Consider the following 21182-nt stretch of genomic DNA (forward strand, 5'->3'; position numbering starts at 1 on the left):
ATTATAAATTTGGCTAGTCAAAGTCTGAGTCCGTTTTATAGAAACTGACAATCAGAAGTTTAGATTTTGGAAAGATGAATAGTTTTCCAAAACACTTGATTATAGAGATTTTACACAGAGAATTCATGCAAATCTAGGTATTCTAGAACAGAAATACTGCATTAGAGAAATCTGCAAATCTTTAAAGTCAAATCTACTTGCTTGGCTTTACAAATCTGTGACACAATGACTTTCTGGCCACTTCAAATTACACTAGAGGGAATACTACCCAACCTATAATAGGCACATTTCTCTATTCTTTCAATGCATTGTTTTCATTGTATTATTTAAATTTCAATATTGTGATTAAACATGTTGAGTGTACATTGTTATTTATGAACAAAGAGGCTCACTATATGAGCTCACATTTGGATTCCTAAAGAACAGAGCACATGTGAGGAATTTCTTTCCATCCCCCCCAATTCCTTCAACCTACTCCTTTTTAAATATATAAAGCAACCCCATTATTGGCTCTAAATCTATATACATCAAAGAGTGTTGCCATTCATGTGTAGAATGGTGTGCTTTGTAGTGCTGGAGAGGAAACAAAGAAGGCTTTTATTCAAATAGCTTTCATAAATGATCTATTTGAATTGCCAAAAATATGTCACTGAAAACTGAGAATGGCCTAGTACACACCTACTAAAAAAAAGTAAAATGGTATTTTTGAAGATAAAATACCATTTTCTTAAAAAGAAACTGCCCCTTTTTTAGTTCCAAAACAGCAGTTGCTATATTCTCATTTAAATAGCAGTGTGAACAGTATAGAACTTAGCTAGTATTAGTGTAGTATTATTAAATTCGGAAGAAGGTGGCGTTTTCTCATCTTTCATATAGGTAACTCCTGGCTTTGAAGCACAGACCCTACGATGTGTTTCTGATAGATTTGCAAGCTTAAAAAGGGACGGCTTTAAAGTAATTGCCAGGCCCTTAGCAACAGTGCCCAACCACGGAAACAAGATTTACCCAGAGTCTCTTTAATCAGGCTTAAAGACAGGAAGAAGGGATTAGATGATAGAAACTTGGAAACAAAGTACAGTGAGTGAGTGCATTAAGGTGGAGTCTCCGGGAATTGCCCAAACTCCCTCCCCATGGATTCCCTAACTGATAGACTTAAACAAGTAGGCTGAGATGTCTGTCTGTTCTTTGTTTGCCATATTCTGAACAGCCCTCTTTTCTTTCCGAGATTCCAAGAATGCCCCTGCATTAATAGATTTAGGTAAAACAGCAAGCATTTGTGTTTTTAAATAAAAAGAGCAGAATCTAAGAATTCTGCTAGATCAGACAAACAATTGAATATCCTGTTTCCCCAAGTGGATATAAGCCGGCCACAAGCAGAACATGAACATAATAATCTGATCCCATTCTTGCTCTCGCAGCTGGTAATTCAGTGTATATTGCCTCTGAGCTCACAGCTTACAAAATAAAACAAAAAAAACCCTACTAGATTGCCACAGTAGAAACCTCTGATTACATTTGGGAGCCAGGGGCTTGTAATTGGCTCACCATTGTTATCAGGTGAAATTCTAAACAATGTGAGCCAACCTCCTTTTCAAAGGATTTTAAATTATGGTTGTTACAGAATAAGTACTAGGGCATGAAAATATATGGATAAAATAACTCTGACTCCAGATTTTCTTTCAAGAGGCTTTGGGAAGTAAGAATCTGGGGTGGGGAATAGAGGAGTTTCAACCTTTCCTTATCTGCAGTTTCTCCAGTTTGAATTGTCCTGTGTAGCTCATGTTATTCTTCTGGGTCTCCAATCTATATTCTGTATATTCTGAACCCCAGGGAAGGAAAATCAGCTTTGTGGGTCTCCTTTGGAATAAAGACATTGCGGGCAAGGGATCAGTTAAACATCCCCTTCACAGTTCGTTTTGTTTTTTCCCAGATTTCTGACTCTCAAGACTACTTTCCTTTAAATAAAAACTTGTCGAGGCTACCTTCCACACAGTTGAACACTGGGTATTTTGAACTCTTGGGTATCTTGAATCACATAAAGCAGGCCATCTCTTTCTAGAATTTTATTCTGTTTTCTTCACAATAAGGCAGAGTTGTAATTTTTATTGAAACATGTGCATTTATCCTCTACTTTTATTAAAAAAACATTTTAAATGTTTTGAGCAGAGGGTATTATTTTGTTTTTCCTAGATGACAGCTTGGGACATATGCCTTGTTTTAGTTTCTTTTTTTTTCAAAATACAGGTGGTCCCCAGTTTAAGAACAAGTTCCATTCCCAAGGTTTGTCCTTAAGTCAAATTTATATTTAAGCCAGAACAGTATTATTATATAATGCTGTATAAGTAGGATTGTGTAATTAACTCGAACTGTTGTGTATTTAACTCGAATTTTGCTACAGTAGGCTCCATTCTTAACAATACGTTGTCTATAAACCGGGTGTTCTTAACCCAAGGACTACCTGTATTTGCAGGGGGGGGGTTATAAATAAGTTTGGGAATCTATTGAAGAGAAAAAAAAAATTTAGGCAAGCAGAGATAGATTTTTCACTTTCTGTATGCTAGGCAAAAGGTTATTTATCAATGATATCGGATACAATTAACATCCCACCAAAGTCTTGGAAAGGCTGCAGCAATGTTGAGATTTAATCTGTATATGATGGAATTAATTCTCTGTAGCAGCGTCTGCCCTCTGAACAAGGTTCCTCCCAAGATCTGGATGGCCCCCACTCTGCTCTTGTTTAGAAGAACTGTGAAGACCTGGCTCTTCACCCAGGCCTTTGACAAGAGAGAGTGAGACCCCTCGCATCTGGCCTGTCACTCTTGCCATCTTTTATCTTTTATTTATTCTATTGTAATTTCTTTGTTTGAATGAGGTGAGCCGCCCAGAAGCGTTGGGAGTCGGGCAGCTTACAAGTTTAATAAATTATTATTATTAGGTTTTTTTAAAAAAAATGGAGAAGGAAAATAAAGTAGAATTAATTTAATTAATCTAAATAATTGGTTGTTATTAGTTATCTTGATTGTCAATATTGACCTATTGTTATTTTAAGTATTTAATGGCAAGTTTCCCCAGTATAGCCCAGATGATGTCACTGGAAGAGGACTAGCAGTGTTCCTTTCCTTTCCTTTCCTTTCCTTTCCTTTCCTTTCCTTTCCTTTCCTTTCCTTTCCTTTCCTTTCCTTTCCTTTCCTTTCCTTTCCTTTCCTTTCCTTTCCTTTCCTTTCCTTTCCTTTCCTTTCCAGGAGGCTTTGTGAGGGACACTTTTGCTGACATAAAGAGAAAGTGAGAAAAGAGGCAGATTAGGAAGGTATTGGATAGAGGATAGAGTTGGAAGGAAGAATAGGATAGGAGTTGTTAAGTGCAGGAAAGGATTTTGGAGGAAGGAAAGTGAGAGCAGTAGAAAAGAAATATGATGGGCAGAGATAGGTTGTTGTTGTTTAGTCGTTAAGTCGTGTCCAACTCTTCGTGACCCCATGAACCATATTGCACCAGGCCTTCCTGTCCTTCATTGCCTCCCTGAGTTTGCTCAGTTTCATGCTCATTGCTTCAGTGATGCTATCTAACCATCTCATCCTCTGCCGTCCTCTTCTCCTTTTGCCTTCAATCTTTCCCAGCATCAGGGTCTTCTCCAAAGAGATCTCTCTTCGCATTAGGTGACCAAAGTATCTGAGCTTGAGCTTCATTATCGATCCTTCCAATGAGCAATCAGGGTTGATTTCCTTTAAGATTGACTGGTTTGACCTCCTAGCAGTCCAGGGGACTCTCAAGAGTCTTCTCCAGCACCACAGTTCAAAGGCATCAATTCTTCGGCGCTCAGCCTTCTTTATGGTCCAGCTCTCACAGCCATACATTACTACTGGAAAAACCATAGCTTTGACTATGCGGATCTTTGTCGGCAAGGTGACGTCTCTGCTTTTTAATATGCTATCTAGGCTTGCCATAGCTTTCCTCCCAAGAAGCAAGCGTCTTTTAATTTCATGGCTGCAGTCTCCGTCTGCAGTGATCTTGGAGCCCAAATAAATGAAGTCTGTTACTGCTTCCATTTCTACCCCTTCTATTTGCCAGGAATTGATGGGGCCAGATGCCATGATCTTAGTTTTTTTAATGTTGAGTTTCAAGCCAGCTTTGCACTCTCCTCTTTCACCCTCATCAAGAGGCTCTTTAGTTCTTCTTCACTTTCTGCCATGAGGGTGGTATCGTCCGCATATCTGAGGTTGTTGATGATTCTCCCTGCAATCTTAATTCCGGCTTGTGATTCTTCCAGCCTGGCATTTCTCATGATGTACTCTGTATATAGGTTAAATAAGCAGGGTGACAGTATACAGCCTTGTCGTACACCTTTCCCTATTTTGAACCAATCGGTTGTTCCATGATCGGTTCTAACTGTTGCTTCTTGGCCCGCATACAGATTTCTCAGGAGACAGGTAAGGTGGTCTGGTACTCCCATCTCTTTAAGAACTTGCCACAGTTTGTTGTGATCCACACAATCAAAGGCTTTTGCATAGTCAATGAAGCAGAAGTAGATATTTTTCTGGAACTCTCGTGCTTTCTCCATGATCCAGCGAATGTTGGAGATTTGATCTCTAGTTCCTCTGCCTCTTCTAAACCCAGCTTGTACATCCGGTAGTTCTCGGTTCATGTATTGCTGAAGCCTAGCTTGTAGGATTTTGAGCATAACCTTGCTAGCATGTGAAATGAGTGCAATTGTGCGATAGTTTGAGCATTCTTTGGCATTGCCCTTCTTTGGAATTGGAACATAAACTGACCTTTTCCAATCCCGTGGCCACTGTTGCGTTTTCCAAACTTGCTGGCATATTGGGTGCAGCACTTTAACACCATCGTCTTTTAGTATTTTAAATAACTCAGCTGGAATACTGTCATCTCCACTAGCTTTGTTGTTAGCAATGCTTCCTAAGGCCCACTTGACTTCACTCTCTAGGATGTCTGGCTCAAGGTCAGTGATCACACCAGCGTGGACATCAGGGACATTAAGATCTTCCTTGTATAGTTCTTCTGTGTATTCTTGCCACCTCTTCTTAATCTCTTCTGCTTCTGTTAGGTCCCTGCCTTTTTTGTCCTTTATCATGCCCATCTTTGCACTAAACGTTCCTTTCATATCTCCAATTTTCTTGAAGAGATCTCTAGTCTTCCCCATTCTATTGTTTTCCTCGATTTCTTTGCATTGTTCATTTAAGAAGGCTTTCTTATCTCTCCTTGCTATTCTCTGGAAATCTGCATTCAGTTGCTTATATCTTTCCCTTTCACCCTTGCTTTTCGCATTCCTTCTTTCCACAGCTATTTGTAAAGCCTCATCAGACAGCCATTTTGCTTTCTTGCATTTCTTTTTTTTTGGGATGGTTTTAGTTGCTGCCTCCTGTACAATGTTACGGACCTCCGTCCATAGTTCTTCAGGCACTCTGTCTACCAAATCTAATCCTCTAAATCTATTCATCACCTTCACTGTGTACTCATAAGGAATATGATCTAAGTCATACCTGAGTGGTCTAGTGGTTTTCCCTACATTCTTCAATTTAAGCCTAAATTTTGCAGTAAGAAGCTCATGATCTGAGCCACAGTCAACTCCTGGTCTTGTTTTTGCTGTCTGTATAGAGCTTCTCCATCTTTGGCTGCAAAGTATATAATCAATCTGGTTTCGGTAGTGACCATCTGGTGATGTCCATGTGTAGAGTCGTCTCTTGTGTTGTTGGAAAAGAGTGTTTGCTATGACTAGCTTGTTCTCTTGACAGAACTCTATTAGCCTTTGCCCTGCTTCATTTTGTACTCCAAGGCCAAACTTGCCTGTTATTCCGATTACTCCTTGACTTCCTACTTTAGCATTCCAATCCCCTATGATGAAAAGGACATCTTTTTGGTGCTAGTTCTAGAAGGTGTTGTAGGTCTTCATAGAAGCGGTCAACTTCAGCTTCTTCAGCATCAGTGGTTGGGGCATAGACTTGGATGACTGTGATATTGAATGGTTTGCCTTGGATACGCACTGAGATCATTCTGTCGTTTTTGAGGTTGTACCCCATTACTGCCTTTCCCACTCTCTTATTGACTATGAGTGCAACTCCATTTCTTCTAAGAGTTTCTTGCCCACAGTAGTAGATATAGTGGTCACCCGAATTAAATTCACCCATTCCCATCCATTTCAGTTCGCTGATTCCCAAGATGTCGATGTTCAATGTTGTCATCTCATGTTTGACCACATCCAGCTTGCCTTGGTTCATAGATCTTACATTCCAGGTACCTATACAATATTGTTCTTTACAGCATCGGACCTTCTTTTCGCTTCCAGATACATCCACAGCTGAATGTCCTTTCGGCTTTGTCCCAGCCGCTTCACTCTTTCTGGAGGTACTTGGAATTGCCCTCCGCTCTTCCCCAGTAGCATATTGGACACCTTCCGACCTGAGGGGCTCATCTTCCGGCATCATATCTTTTAGCCTTTTAACATTGTCCATGGGGTTTTCTTGGCAAGGATACTGGAGTGGGTTGCCATTTCCTTCTCCGGTGGACCACATTTTGTCAGAACTCTCTGTCATGACCTGTCCGTCTTGGGTGGCCCTGCACGGCATAGCTCATGGCTTCACTGAGTTACGCAAGCCCCTTCACTACGACAAGGCAGTGATCCATGAAGGGGTGAGATAGGTATGGCTGGAAATACTGGATTGGCCATCATATAAGAAGGAGACCTCATACACAAGTGTATTCCCTTTTCTCTACCCAGTGGCTTTTACCCTTGGCCTGCTGGCCATATTGTTGGGTATCTTGGACACAGGCTACTCCTATGATTGTAGTACTCAATGCACACTATGATGATGGATGAGTACATAAACCTAGCATGTATTATTAGGACGTGGTTGATCATTAATGGTGATGTTGCTGTATCAGAGATGTATCCTCATGGATTTCACGTTCTGCAGCATCTGCTATCCCAAGGCCAGGGAGGAACTGTTGTCATGATTATTTGGGAGATTATTGCCATGGCCAGTAGTACTGCCCTGGAGGCAACCAACTGTGAATTTTTGAATATGAACTTGGGCTGCTACTAGTGTAACCAACTGTCTGGCAGTCTGGCAATGGTCTTGGCCTTTTTGTCTTGGGAGACTTCAGTTGTCTGGGAGAAGAGCCTGTGTTGGCTGTTGTGCCCCAGGTGCCTGGTGGAACTGGGGGGTTTCCAGAGGGTGCTTGGGGATTTTGCAAGGCAGTTTCATTTCTTCCCTGTGGCTCTCTGGAATACGGAGATAGTCAGGGCTCTTGATGAGATTTATCCTGAGAGGCCTCTTCCCAGGCACCAATCCCATGACTGATTCACAGAGGAGTTGCAGGAGATGAAGCCAGTGAAAAGAAATCTCTTGGAGCAATGATGGCATAAAACCAAGAGTGAGCATGGATAAGTATTCATGTCCCAGCCTACATGATGGTAATAGAAACTGTGAATTGTTTCTTCTCTGCACTTACAGCACTGGGTTCTCAGCTAATGACTCCATTCAGAATTCCCCAGATCCTTTCAGAGATGGATAGGTGGGACAAAGCATTGACCAGCTGTCTGGATGAGTTTGCAGATTCCCTTGCAGATGAAGTCATTAATATTGGTTGTGGTCTGGATGCCAATTTGGCAGAGCTAAGTGAGATGAGATGGATAACATCCTGCAGTGTGATCTGGGATTATTTTCAGCTTGGGAAATCCAAGAAAATGGATCAGGTGCTCTGTAATATGAGTTCTCCCACCAACGGGTTAGATCTGTGCCCCTTTTGGCTCCTTTAGACTGCTGGCATGGCATATGTAGCCTTTCTGAGGGAGGATGTGATGCCACCTGCTTTAAAGAGGCAGTAACATACCTTTTCTTAAAGAGTTGATCTCTTCTTCCAGCTTAGTCCAAGAACTTTTCACCTATACCCATCCTCTCCTTTTAGAGGAAGTTTTGCAGAAGGTACATAGAATCAGCTAAAGAGCTTCCTAGAGGAAGTTAATTATCTGGATAACTTCTGGTCAGGATTCAGGCCCTGACATGGAACAGAAGTAGCATTGGTCATGCTAATGGATGAGCATTATCAGGATCTGGATGAGTGGAATGCACTGATCCTGGTCTATTAGACTTCTTAGTAGCATTCACAATCAACCTTCAAGTTTACCTGCAATGCTTAGAAGTTGGGGGCACTTATTGACATTGGTTCCACTCTTACCTGAGCAGGCAATTCCTGTTGATAGTTATGGAAGAACAATTAAACCTGTGGTTCCTCCAGTGTGGAGAACTATAGAGTTTTGTCCTCTTCTTCCAGGCTCTTCAACATCTATATGAAACTGCTTGGAAGAAGTCATCCGTTGATTTGGAGTGAGGTTTCTTCAGTATAGTGATTATATTTGACTGTACATCACCAGCCCAGGCTGAGCCAGTGAAAGCTCTGGACCACTGTCTGAAAGCTATAAAGGGCTGGATTAAGATAATCAAAAGTAACAAGATGGAAGTGCTGTTCATCTGTTAACAATTGGCAACTTTAGTTCCAGTGATTATTCCAGACAGGTTTGCACACCCCCAAAGGGGTTGATTTGTGACTTGAGGATCTATCTGGACCCACAACATCTGTTTGAACAGCAGATGGAGGCCCTGGCCAGGGGACTTTGCCCAGTACACCAGTTACAGCCCTACTCAAATGGAGAAACCTTTGCATTGGTAGCTCATTGGTAGAGCATCACACAGCTGGACTATAACAAAGGGGCTATCCTTGAAGATAACTCAGAAGCTGCAACTGGTGTAGAAGGCAGCAGTTAGACCTAGTCAGGTGAATCTATTTTAAGTTGTGTTATGCTCATCTTTCAGTCACTGCACTAGGTAATCTTTTGGGCTGAGTTCTAAGTGCTGGATATTAGCTATAAAGCCCTATATGACATAGAGTCTAATTACATCAGAGACTGCCTCACTAACTCTTCCCATCCCCTTCAATCAATAATGGAAGGCTTGCTGAAGGCGGCACACCCATGTGAAGTAAGAGTGTGGAACAGACTTTTTTCATAGCAGCCTCTGAACTGTGGAAGACACTGCCTCAGAGGAATGCATAGCCCATGCCCTACAAAAACTGTGGAAGGCATTAACAATTATCCTTTTCCAGCAGGCTTTTGATCAAAGATTAAGATCCAATAAAAGAGAATATATGTAGCTCAGGGTTGAACTGTGGAGTCCTTGGTGCTCTCTGAGCTTGGTTGTTTTTCTTGCAGACGTTTCATTACCCCACATTCACTAGCACTGATGATGTTACCTAGTCGGGTAATGGAACGTCTACAAGCAAACAACTAAGCTCAGAGAGCACCAAGGACTCCAAAGATTAAGATTTCAAGCAGCAATCTAGTTCTCCATATGCTTATCGGATTTTTGTTTTTAAGCATTTCTTAATGCCTTGTACATTCCCCAGAGCCTACAGTGAAGTAGATTAAAAAATTAATAAATTGGCAGCAGTTTATGAATATTAATAGCTTTTGAGTCAAATCATTGGTCTGGCAGATATGAATCAATAGTCTACTGTTAGTGGGGGGGGGTTGTTTTTGGTTTTGGTTTTTTTAGTGATCTCAGATGGAAGCCTTATCCAGCCATATCCCAACCAGGCATTATGCATTATGCATAAAATACATCTTCTATATTTAAGCTGTGGGACTTCTCTTTGCTGTTCCAGAGAAATAATAGCAAAGTATTGGAATTAGTATGAAAATTATGTAGATCCACCTTGTAACAGATGCTCTAGTTTTGTGGAATTCATTGGATTATAATTATTGAATCTTTCAATGTTCATAGGATAGCCTACTTAAATTCGTTTTAATTTTGCTCTCCTTTTATACAGTACTATTCATAGCTTCTTAATGCTTTTTTCAGTTCCATAAAACTATAGAACAGAGAACTAAGCTTTTGAAATGCAGAGTGTTGTGCATAACTATGCAGTTTTTATGCAGTTTCTTTTGTTAAGATAAAGAAACAATTACTATCCACAGTTTGGAGCAGGTGTATCTATTTTTTAATTCCTTGTTTTTCAAATTATACATTTTCACCTGTTATAGAAAGATATATGTGTGTTCTTCATATGCATCTGTACAGTTTCCATGTTTCATTTCAATGTAATCCATAGGAATACAATTGGAAAGACTACCAACCAAGCAACATGACCATGTCTGAACTGCAGATGTTGGCTAGCATGAAAAGGCAGCAAAATGAAGAGTTGGAATATAATGGACCTTCACATGGGCTGAGTGCATCTCAGATCAACAATTGTAATATTAGCATCAGCACAAGCAGTGATGACACAAACACCTGGAATTCATGTCTCCCAGCAGTGAGTTTGAATTGTACCTTCCTCATTGTTTAAATCGGTGCCCTAGCTAAGCCTCCAGTTATATTGAACTCATTTAAAGGATTGTCATTGGTTGGCATACTTTTTTTCTAAATGCTGCAAGGCCTGAAAGGTATAAATACCAGAATTGCTAAGCAATATACACTTACAATAGATTCACATGGATGAACACTCTAGCAAGTGTTAGTAAGAGAGGAAAACAAAACAGTAACATCTAGGACGCTTTGATTGATTGGTTTTGGGAGGTTTAATATGGCCCCATAATACAAGACAAGGTTCATTCTCTTTTCCATTCATTTCAGTGTCCTGGAAGTTTCAGTTGATACATCATTTTATATTCTGTGTCTTCATCTGTTCAGATTTGTTCTCTATAAATCCACAAAATTTAATAGTCAACTGTCATTTTCCTACAGTTTCTTGTTTTAATGCTGAACCTCAGATTCCAATAAAAAATGTTTCCAAAAGCTGATGTCAAAATTTGGCACAAACCATGCAGGGCCTCGCATGGGGGATCATAGCTGAAATTAGAATGTTTCCAGTGCACAACAACTAGCAATAGTCTAGTAGTCCAACAAAAAGAGAGAACCTTTATTTACATAAACAATCAGCAAGTTTACAAAACTACATACATTGATAGGACAGTTCTTGGTCATGTTTGCATCATTATCTGCTGCCTTATTTTCACTGCACCTACATAGAATTTGGCCACTGTACATGTAACATAATGTTTCATGTCAGAAATAAGAATTTTAGCCTAGAACTCATCCTTCTGCCTGCATTTTGGTGTGGAAGGGATATAGAGATCCCTGTCGAAAGTATTGTAGAATGGAGATCTCTGTCAAAAATATTGTCTAATAGTACATGCTGTATTATTTCAATCTCCCAGATTCACATGAGCAAGAGCACTCAGCTCACAGTGTTTTAGAATATCCAATAAATGTAAAGAACTCTACCAAAAGCCTACACAACATTTATTTCAGTTCATTTGTTGTTTTCGAACTCAGTAGTTGATCATCTGCCAGAACTAAGAATAATAAACCACTTGGGAAAACTGGGTCTTAAACCAGTAACTTCATCTGCTTCCAAGGCTCACTTGAATCTTAGGCATCCCAGTCTGAATGATACATTAGATATGCTCTTGGGGCAGCAAGAATGGACTTCAAGCACTTGGTTTGCACTATCTCTGCTGTGTTCTTCTTTGTCTAAATTCCCACATGGGCACCATGTAATATTTGGAGCCATGGTTTGGCCTCAGGAAGTGTTAAAGCTGTTGCTATTAGTTCTTGTCCTTTGGTTAAAAAAATAAAAATAAAAGAACCTCCTAGTAGCCATGGAAGATTTTAATGCCAACTGGGTAACATATTCATCATGTGTTTTTCAAATCTCTATGGAACAGAACACTATTCCTAAATATTTAAAAGGATGGACCTACTATACTCTACTCTACTCTACTCTATCCCACTCAGTGATCCTTGCAGTTTGTCTTTTTTTAACAAATTCTTGAATCTTTGATTTTTGGAAATGTATAACTAGCTTGTTCTTCTTGCAGTACTGAATTATAGGTCTTACTGCTCTTCTGAGCACAATGGGGATATGTGAGATGATGGCTGGTTGCATCATCTGTGTACAAAAGGTATGGGAATATTACGTCTTACCATTTTGGGAACATGAAAAACTTGGTTGGCTATGCCATGGAGTTAATGTAAAATTTAAACAAGATAGGGCCAAAATACATCCTTGCCTCACTTCTTTCTGTATATTTACCATTTCTTAGAGCAAGAAATTGCATCTGGATTGCATCTCACCTTAAAGAGGTTTAGGAAGAGAAGATACCTGTTGATGAATGTGTTTTTTAGCTTTTCCTGTAATATCATTCTAAATATAAAGTTAAAAAAAAATAAATCAAAGAAAGCCTAACCCAGACTTCACTTTATGGCTCTGGTTCTTTATTAAGTGGTATTGTACAAGAGTGTGATCTGTGGTTAAACATTCCTCTTTAAATCCCACTTGTTTGTCCAACTATACCTTTAAACTCTAGCCAGCCTTGGAGCCTTTAGTTTTAAGTGTTTAGCACATCATTTGCTTATTATACTCAAAAGGCTGATAGGTCTATAATTAGTGAAATCTCTTTTATTATCCCCAATCCTTGAGGATATGTCCTATTTGATTAATGAAGGTGAATAAAGATGTATCCACCTTCGTTTTAATTATTTCAGGTAGGACAAAATCACTGTCCAGTGACTTCAGAGGGAGAAAATGGTGGCCATCTTTGTTCAGCTTCATGTTGGAATCTGCATGTAAGCTTCTGAAATATTCTTTCCATACTTGTACAGAAACCTGATTGTCCGGACTCTTCGGGGCTTTACCAAGACCACTGGGGAAGAATCCCTTTCCTTGGGTGGCTGAATAGACAACAGTCAAGTTTCTTTGTTGGTGTTATTGTTCTCCTTCAGAAGAGGCTTCTGATTGTTTTGTTTTTTTTTCTCTAAGATTCAACAACTCTTGATTTAGAGGATTCAAAAGAATCTAAGGTTTCTTTTGAAAGCTATAGATACAGCTTTAAATTTCCTTTTAAGCTTCACATATTCTTGATCAAACCATTCCTGATCTTCCTTATGAAAATGAAGTAACATTTCCTCTTTTTCTGTGGCTTGAACATTCCATTGCTAATAAACAAATTATATCACCCTCTATACCCTTCATGGGGTTCTTCTCCTGGTAATTGTAAGCACGTTCCTAGCATGGATAAAGATTTCAAACACTCAGAACTGATACTTCAGCACTGCTTTCATTACACCTAGTTCGAGCAGGAGTATTTGCATTCACCCAAATCAGGGCCTAACTTTTGTCTATTCTGCATCACTCATTAGGGGAGAATGTTTTCAAAACTAAAGGGAAGTAGTCACTTTCTACTGGAGGTTCCAGCTCTTTATACTTACTACCAAAGTAAACCGATTACAGAACGTGAACCAAGAATCTGACATATATCAGAAAGTATGAATTGCTTTCCTCTTGGCTGTTATGGGTAAATTTGAAAGTAGAAATCCATAGAAATAGTTGCTGTAGGAAATGGTGAGTTTGGGGAGAATATTGGAAGAATTGAATATTCTTCAATATTCTGAATGGATGGGATTCAGGAGAAAAAACAGGTAACATGTTTGGATGAGTGGAACTGAGAAAAGAAAGTGTAGAGAACAAGATTTGGCCATTGGAAAACATGAGTCAGTGGGAATGATGAATGTCTGGTTGAAGAAAAATCTGTTTTTTTCCCAAATACATTGTTTAAGCATGTCTATTCAAAGGTGTATATAGCAAAGGAATTAATATCAATCTAAAAGCATGATTGATTTCATTGTTTATGATGAAAGATTTAGAGAATTGGTGAAAGATATAAAACTATTCCGATAGTGTCCAAAGGAGTTCTTGGCAAAAAATCCACACAGAAATAAAGATAAGTGAGGAAAAATGAGAGGGACAGTAGAATAATTGCAGGAAGAGAAAGTATGAGTCAGTATGAAAAAATATTAGAAGATAGATTAATCTTCCAGCAAAATGAATTAAAAGTAGATATAATGTGTGGAAGCTGCTTCAAACAGAATAAAAGAATTGTGACACAGAGTGCCATAAAACTCTGTGCAAATATGCTAAAGAAGAATGAAAAGGATGCATGGTTGGATTGTGAAGTAAAAGAAGTTGTGGATGAGGAAAAAAAATACATATAAGAGAATAATTGTAAAAAACGAAGACGAGAGAGAAAACAGATTATTGCAACTATCTTTTTCAATAGTACCATTTTTATATTTCCTATAGAAGCTGTAGCTTAACTAACGTGTCTCTTTTTCTATTTATACACTGAGATACAACAAGTTAGTCATTAAAAGGTATTATCAAAAGTAAGTGGACAGCAATGTTTTCTAGCTGCTTTTCTATATGAAAATCTGGACCTATGAAGAAATCTGTTCATTAGACTTTCCCATCTCCAGTTTTTAGTTTGAAACCAATATTTTAAAAAAAAAACACTTTTTCAAACAATGAATTATTTCAGTTGAAGTAATCATTCCATAGATTTTGGCTCTTGTAGTTTCTTGTAGTTATGGGAGAAAGTATAAATGTCATGCCATGTCAAGTTGATATCCCTGGCAATTGAAAATCTCAGCTTGTTTTCAAGGCCACTGGAAAAAGCCCAGCTAAAAGTCAGGCTTCCTTAAGTTGTCCTGCCCACCACGCATCAACTGTTTGTCTAGTGAAAAAGTCATCTGCTGTCTAGTGAAAGTCATCTGCCATAACTAAGGGCCTGCTTGTCTCCATTACTCTTTTTCAGAGTAGCTAGGCTAAATGGTTGTTGTTGTCAGTTTGTACAATGGGGCTTTGTTTCAGAGCGGCTGACTCAGCTCTCTCCTCCAAATTATATATGCAGAGGCAGTAAGAAGGCTTTTATTGCAGCATTGATCTTATTCACATTTTTTATGGATTTTACATTGGAATTTTTGATTATTTTACTATGTTCTGTTGGATTCTCCTGATTATTTAGAGGAAAAAAAAAACAATTCTGTTCTTAAACACAATGGGCTGGTTCATCTGGGAGTGTGTGAATTATACTGTAAGTGCCCCAAATAAGTACATGAAATTTTGATGTTCTAAACCATAGATCCATTTAAATATATGTAAGATTATCATGAAATTTTAAACAATAAAGCATTTAAATTGAATATTGTAATACTTTTCCACTGCCTTCTGTAACTACCAGTTAGAGAGTGTGTGGTTACTAATACACAGCCCTTCAGACTGTGGTGTCTATTATAAATTCAGAATTCTCTTATATATCTGAAGGTCTCTCAAACTAAATTATGATATATTTTCTGTTATATGAATATATATTTCAAGTTCTTCCACTCTGTTACTAGAACTTGAATTTGACATTAGACAAGGCATGTTTTCACTTGGTTTGCCACTGACTTTCAAAAGTATGTTACCACCTACAGCTCCAGGACTGATAAAAATGGGCCCTGCATAAAAACAATATTTCTATGTAAGTGAAACAAAGCTGCTATGACCAACATTATTTTTTCTTTCTGTATTCTGCTGTTACAGAATACAGCAGTTCTAAGACCTGTATTTTAAAAAAAATGATGCTTACTTTTAAAGTTTCCCTTGCTTTGATGGAGAAAATTGTATGTTATGCATACAGTACCTTTCATATGAGAAATGATACAATCTAGTCTTGTTCCAATTAATCCTATTTTCTCTCAGTCTTACTTGCTCATCAGAGCTTTGCTAATTTTTACTGTGTAGATTATAGACAACTTCTCACTAGAAAGCATTGCTTTTGTTCTAGATGTTGGCTGAATTTTATGTAACCTCTTTATCCCTAGGTCTAATCTATGGCAACAGCACCACCAGAAGGCTGTTCTTTGTCTATCATTTATCTTCACTGTGAGTTTTAGAATGTAGGCTTTGTACATTTTTAATATAAATATTCACATTTATGTACAGAGTTACTTTGACCTTCCTCCTGTACTAGGCCTAGCTTCAACAATATGCTACTGCAGCATGATTATCCAATGTCCTTCTAGCTTGGTTGTAGCTTTAATAAAATTGGATGCAAGAGAGGGATTTTCTCTTGAGCTATAAAGGTTCAGAATTCCTATAGGCAAGCAGGCAGAAACAGATGCTTACATACATGAATAACAACAATGCGCTAAAACTATACTTTATAGTCAAAGATAGTTTACCAAAAATTGAAATGTAATAACTAGGCCTGTCAGAAAAAAATTGCTGAAATATAAATTGTTTAGCAGATGCTTCAAAAGATATAATAGCTTTGCGAATTACATATTATTCTGCCTAGCTGTCAAGTGTAGTAACTTCTTTAAAGTGACTTTTTTTGCATTAAATGCAACTCTGAACTCCTGGAATTTGCAAAGAAGGGAGTTAAGGAAAAAAGAGAATGCATCAAATGATTATTATTAATTGTTGGACCATTGCTCATCTCCAGGCAGGCCTGCAAGGGAAGTGTGTAGAAGCACCACCACATGTAGGCTCTACATTACTCCCAAATCAGTGCCAAACCTCTGCCATCCCATTACACATTCAGGAGCTAATCAGTTTACTTCCAGGTTAGCTGTAATGCATCTAGAAGCATTTCAAGTCTGATTTTCCACTTATAAAACAGTAATATTCCAAACACATTGGAGATAAGCCATTTTCCTTAGGTAGGATTTTTTTTTAATACTTAAATCTCAGTCAAAGACCCACATAGAATGAAACAGTTAATTAACTCTCTAAAAGTAAAACAGGAGGACCAAACATAAAACATAAGCTAAAAGAATAATACAGAATATTATTGTCACTATTGTTACCACTGTAAACTACATTTCTAGGACCAAAAAAACCCAGAATATTATTTGTGTAAAACTAAGGCATAAAGCTAAAAATCTAAGATAGAAGTAGGTTAAAATAAAATAGAACAAAGTGACATCTATCTATATATACCTATTTAGTATTGTTGAAAAGTTAGGCACAGTTATACTATATTGAGGGACGGGGATTGGTTACAAATCTTGTCTTACTAGCAGCATAACAGAATTTGGCAGCATCCAGAAAGATAGAGTTCCTTTGATCAGAAAGCAGAATTTACATGTAGAAAGTATCCAAGTGGCTTGGATAGTTTACCAGGTGAGGGGAAATAAAATGGATTCTAATATCTGTATAAAATCAGCAGTAGTAAAATGAGGGCAGAAGCGCCTGTAGCACATGGACATAATCAAGCAGCATATGGATTTTTTTTTTTTTCAGCCTTCCAGAATGGCTGAATGAAGAACATTAAATGGAGCCAATGTTAAAGCCCTTCTCAGCTTGGATACTGTAATGTTGTTTAAGTATCTCGCTGGTCTAAACATGTAAGATTGGCTGGTCAGGAAAACGTTCCTGGGACATGGTAGGAATTTTCACTCTGGCGCTCTCGTCCTTCCCCATAGAGGCTCAGTGTGGTGATGCTGAACCTCTATGGGGAAAATGCTATCTTTCACCACTCACAGTTCTGTTAAGTTTGGGACATGAAGGATCGCGCTATGGCACTTCTGTCCTATTTTAACAAGTGCACATAGCACTCTTATTTTTTACAACTCGCTAAACAAGCACAGCATGGAAGGGGGTAAGTGCTGTCTGAGTGGCATTTTTATGCTCTCTTTTTGATCAGCAAGAGTACACTAACTGACACATGGAAAGTCTCAGCATTTCTAAGTTATCTCTGTGAAGGACAACTGAGCACTGAACTGGTTTGAAGTATTTTTGAGGTTTTGGAGGGTGAAGCCTGTGGAAGTATGGAAGGAGTCTCTCCCGTGTGGGGGTGGAATGGGGTGTGAGAGAGAAAATGATTACTACTAATTATTCTTTCCAAACCTTGATATTTTGCTTATCCATCACAATATCATGTCATTGTTTCATTCAATATAATAATATATTATCTTACTATTTGAACACAGATGTGTTTCTTGTTGTCCCTCCATATTTCCACCATCCTCTTTTTGGAATTTTTGGAACTAGGAAAGTAAATGCTTTACTTTCTGTGAAAATTACACTCCAGAATTTATTTTGCTAAATAGTTAATAACAGTTCAGATTTATGTATATCGAGAGAGCACAGGGAAAATAATTGTTTCACTTGTTATTTCTTGTATCTTCCACAGCCTGTTAATCAAGGAAGTCACTATCAGAAAGAAATGAACCCTCTTTCCCATTCCAACCCACGGTAAGTTGCCGCTTACAACTCAGGCAAAACGGATGTGTTGAGAATATTGGAAGAACCAGTCGGTGTAACTTTCCTTTGGTGCACTCTTAAATCTTATTGCCAGTTTCTCTGTCTTAGAAAGAAATGTGTATTTCCAGCCTTGACCACACACATCCTTGTGCATAAATAGAAATCTGAGAAATGGAAGTGATTGCTGATAGGTGGCTCAACAGTTGAATGTATTTGGACTAGTGCATTCATTTTTAGGAACCACAAACAACAGCAGTGTCCACAGACTGGAAACAAATAAACTGGAAAGCTTTTATCATTGCAAGTCTGAGAATTCAGAAGTGGCTACATTGAACCTAGAACAGTGCTTTACTGTTTCAGGAATTCAGTAATGCTCCCCTTAAAAGCGAGGCAAACATTGAAAAACACTGAATTCTTCTCCAGCTTACCTGAGCTGAAGCTGATTTCTTAACTAAAGAGATTACTTTCTCAAGAAACAGAGGCTAAGATGGAATGTCTACCTTCACAGGATGCTCTCATAACCCGGGCTTACTTCCACAGGGCAAGGGCATTGTGTCCCATTCTCTAGGTTGCCTGAGAGATTATTATCGTCAAATAATCTCTTGAGAAAACAATTGCTATGACTATTAGAAAACTTTTTTTAAAGAGCTCGCTAAGGGAAAACCTGTCTTAGAAACCAAAAGCACTTTGCACAAAGACTTTGAGATTAAGAAACTTCTTCTCCATTGTTTTTCTGGGGACTACTTCAAATTGCAGCAAAGCATCAAAAATTTTTCCAAATTTGGGTTAAGTAGTTCTGCTATTTTCGAAGTTAATCTATGAGAACTGAAGAGGATAAGCTTAACTGTAAGTACCCCAACAACCACTGTGCATTGCTCACATTCACTGGGACTTTGGCATTGCTGTATTCTTTGTTCTGCATTTATCCTAATATACCTAAAGGTGACAAATAGATACTTCATGACTCCACTATGGCCTTTGTGAAATCCTGCCAGGATAGTCCCAAAAGCAATTTTTCTGTCTCTAGGGGATGCCTTCCTCTTCTTGTAAAATGGACCTGTATTATACCTTTTCCCGCCAATTCCCCTTCTGACAAGAGTTCTTTCAAAAATTTGCAGGAATTCAGCCAATTGTGTCTTCATCATACCATGGTGGTCTTAACAATCATGGTTCATTCTGCTGTTACATCTTCTTGTGGAATACCTGGTCCACCCAACTTTCTCATCATTCATCAACAGCAAGTTTACCAGCTGGACCTCAGTTTTCTCTGTATCATAGTATGAGGCTTGTTGGCAACTACCTAAAACTAAAAATAATTTTTTCTGAGCATGATTCTCATAGTATCCATTTAGCAATATTATTAAGAAGAAATGGATGGTCTTATGAGAATTCTAGCAACTGAACTATTTTCTATATGCCTGGATAGATTAGGATAGACAGGCCTGATTTTCTTTCTAAGAGCCTTCCTGTGATTGATCCATGTCACCCTTCCATTCCAATCACAGGATTCATACCAGCAGCTTTCCATTATACAATTAAATCAAACTTGCCTTTCTGTAGTAACAATTCAGACATATTCCATCTGTTTTCCATACTCTAAACATCAGACAACAAAGACTGTGAACTTTATAAAGGTTCTACTTTTCATTTCATTTCTTTTCATTTCATTTCACCTTGAGGGTCCACCATCTCGTCTCCTGTTCCATGGTATCTCTTTTTCTTTCCCTAAAGTTTCAATCCTTCTTGTTGTGTGAAGTTCTTAAATCTTTTTAAGTTCCCCTAGTGTAGAATAGCTTCTAAATCTGCTTATAGTTGACACTCTTACTCACTGGCATTGCTTCTTTGTTTGATGGTCTTCCTTTTGCAGCTCCTGATATAATGCTTTCTTTGTTTGATCTGATAAACTTTCATCTTCTCTCATCAGCTGAGATGTGGCTACTCATTGCTCCAATCTTCTAGCTTTTTCTTCAGGCAAATGTATAAAAAGGTAACATTTTCTCTGAATTGAGCACAATTTCTGGTGACTTCATGGTCACATCCATGTAATTTTCTTAGCAACAATAGGGAAGTGATTAGCTTCTTCTAGTTTTCTGGTAGGAATCCAAACATACCAGAACTGCCGCAGATCACAATTGAAAAGTCCTGTCTCTCTGGCCTTACTTATGCGTTTTTAAGCACTAGTAGAACTTTTTTTATCTCTCACTAATTCATTCTTAAGTTCTCAGATTGCTAAGTAGAAGCTATTGATGTCAAGGAAAAGGACTCCCTCTTTAACTCAACTACCAAACACCAATAGCAAATTCCTGTTTCTTCCTCCCATCTCTCTCCAATTTTTCTGCAAATTCAGAAATCCAGATGTGGCAGCACATCCACTGACTCTCAGTGTACGGAAGAATGACAAGAAAAGGGGAGAAGTTGCTCTTTAGCCACCAGTTACCTGATTCCATGGAGATGATCTGTGGGGTCACAGAACCGTTAAGGGGAAGGGAGGTAGGGCAAATGGCTCTCTAGCCACTCTTCCCTGCAGTAAACCTGCCCATCCCACTCTCAATGGGTACTACAGACCTGGTGCATGACACATGCATTTTTTGATGCGTGCGCAATGGCCTCCTGGAAAATCACTGAACACATGGAAATACGCACCAGCATATTATGCTGGGTGTGTACCTGATCCACACAGGGGTAGCCTTACCACAAGGGGTGACATCTAAAGAGCCACTCTTATTCCCTCACTTCTCTTGCCTTCCAGGAAGCAGGGAACAGAAGGAAATGGGAAGGAAGTTGGTCTTTTGCCAACCATTATTTTAACTTGTTCCCCTCCTCCACCCCCAAAACCTTGCATAGGAAGACAAAGTTGAGGGAGTTCTTTAGCTCTCCCAATGCAAGGAAGCTGCAATTCTTGATATATGGGGGCAGGACTGGCAGCTTAGTGAGGGTAGCTAAAGAGCCCCTTGCCCTGCTTCTCTTTGTGCTCACCTATCCTTCTTATGGATCAGATGCTCCGATGCCTCTTCCATGGAGGATCAGGGAGCTTTAAGAGATATGAGCAGCTTTATAGTCACCTGCTTTATTGGACAAAATAC

At 38.7% G+C, this 21182-nt stretch overlaps 1 protein-coding gene across 8 annotated transcripts in view; it reads left to right on the forward strand.

Annotated features, from left to right (window-relative positions):
- The window catches only part of CFAP20DC (CFAP20 domain containing), a 193720-nt gene that overhangs the window by 124631 nt on the left and 47907 nt on the right, over nt 1-21182 (forward strand). For 7 of the 8 annotated variants that reach the window (XM_088134444.1, XM_088134439.1, XM_088134442.1 and 4 more), the window contains 2 exons: nt 10120-10323; nt 18029-18090. In XM_088134444.1, the coding sequence (XP_087990570.1) occupies nt 10120-10323; nt 18029-18090 (266 nt within the window). Of the gene's footprint in view, nt 1-10119; nt 10324-15713; nt 15775-18028; nt 18091-21182 lie in introns of those variants that run through there. The other variant, XR_015794990.1, reaches the window with a different exon arrangement.

This window comes from Python bivittatus, unplaced genomic scaffold, assembly GCF_059951505.1.
Source record: "Python bivittatus isolate LINGU-HERP-01145 unplaced genomic scaffold, Pbiv_v1 ctg000080_np1212, whole genome shotgun sequence".
NCBI lineage: Eukaryota > Metazoa > Chordata > Lepidosauria > Squamata > Pythonidae > Python > Python bivittatus.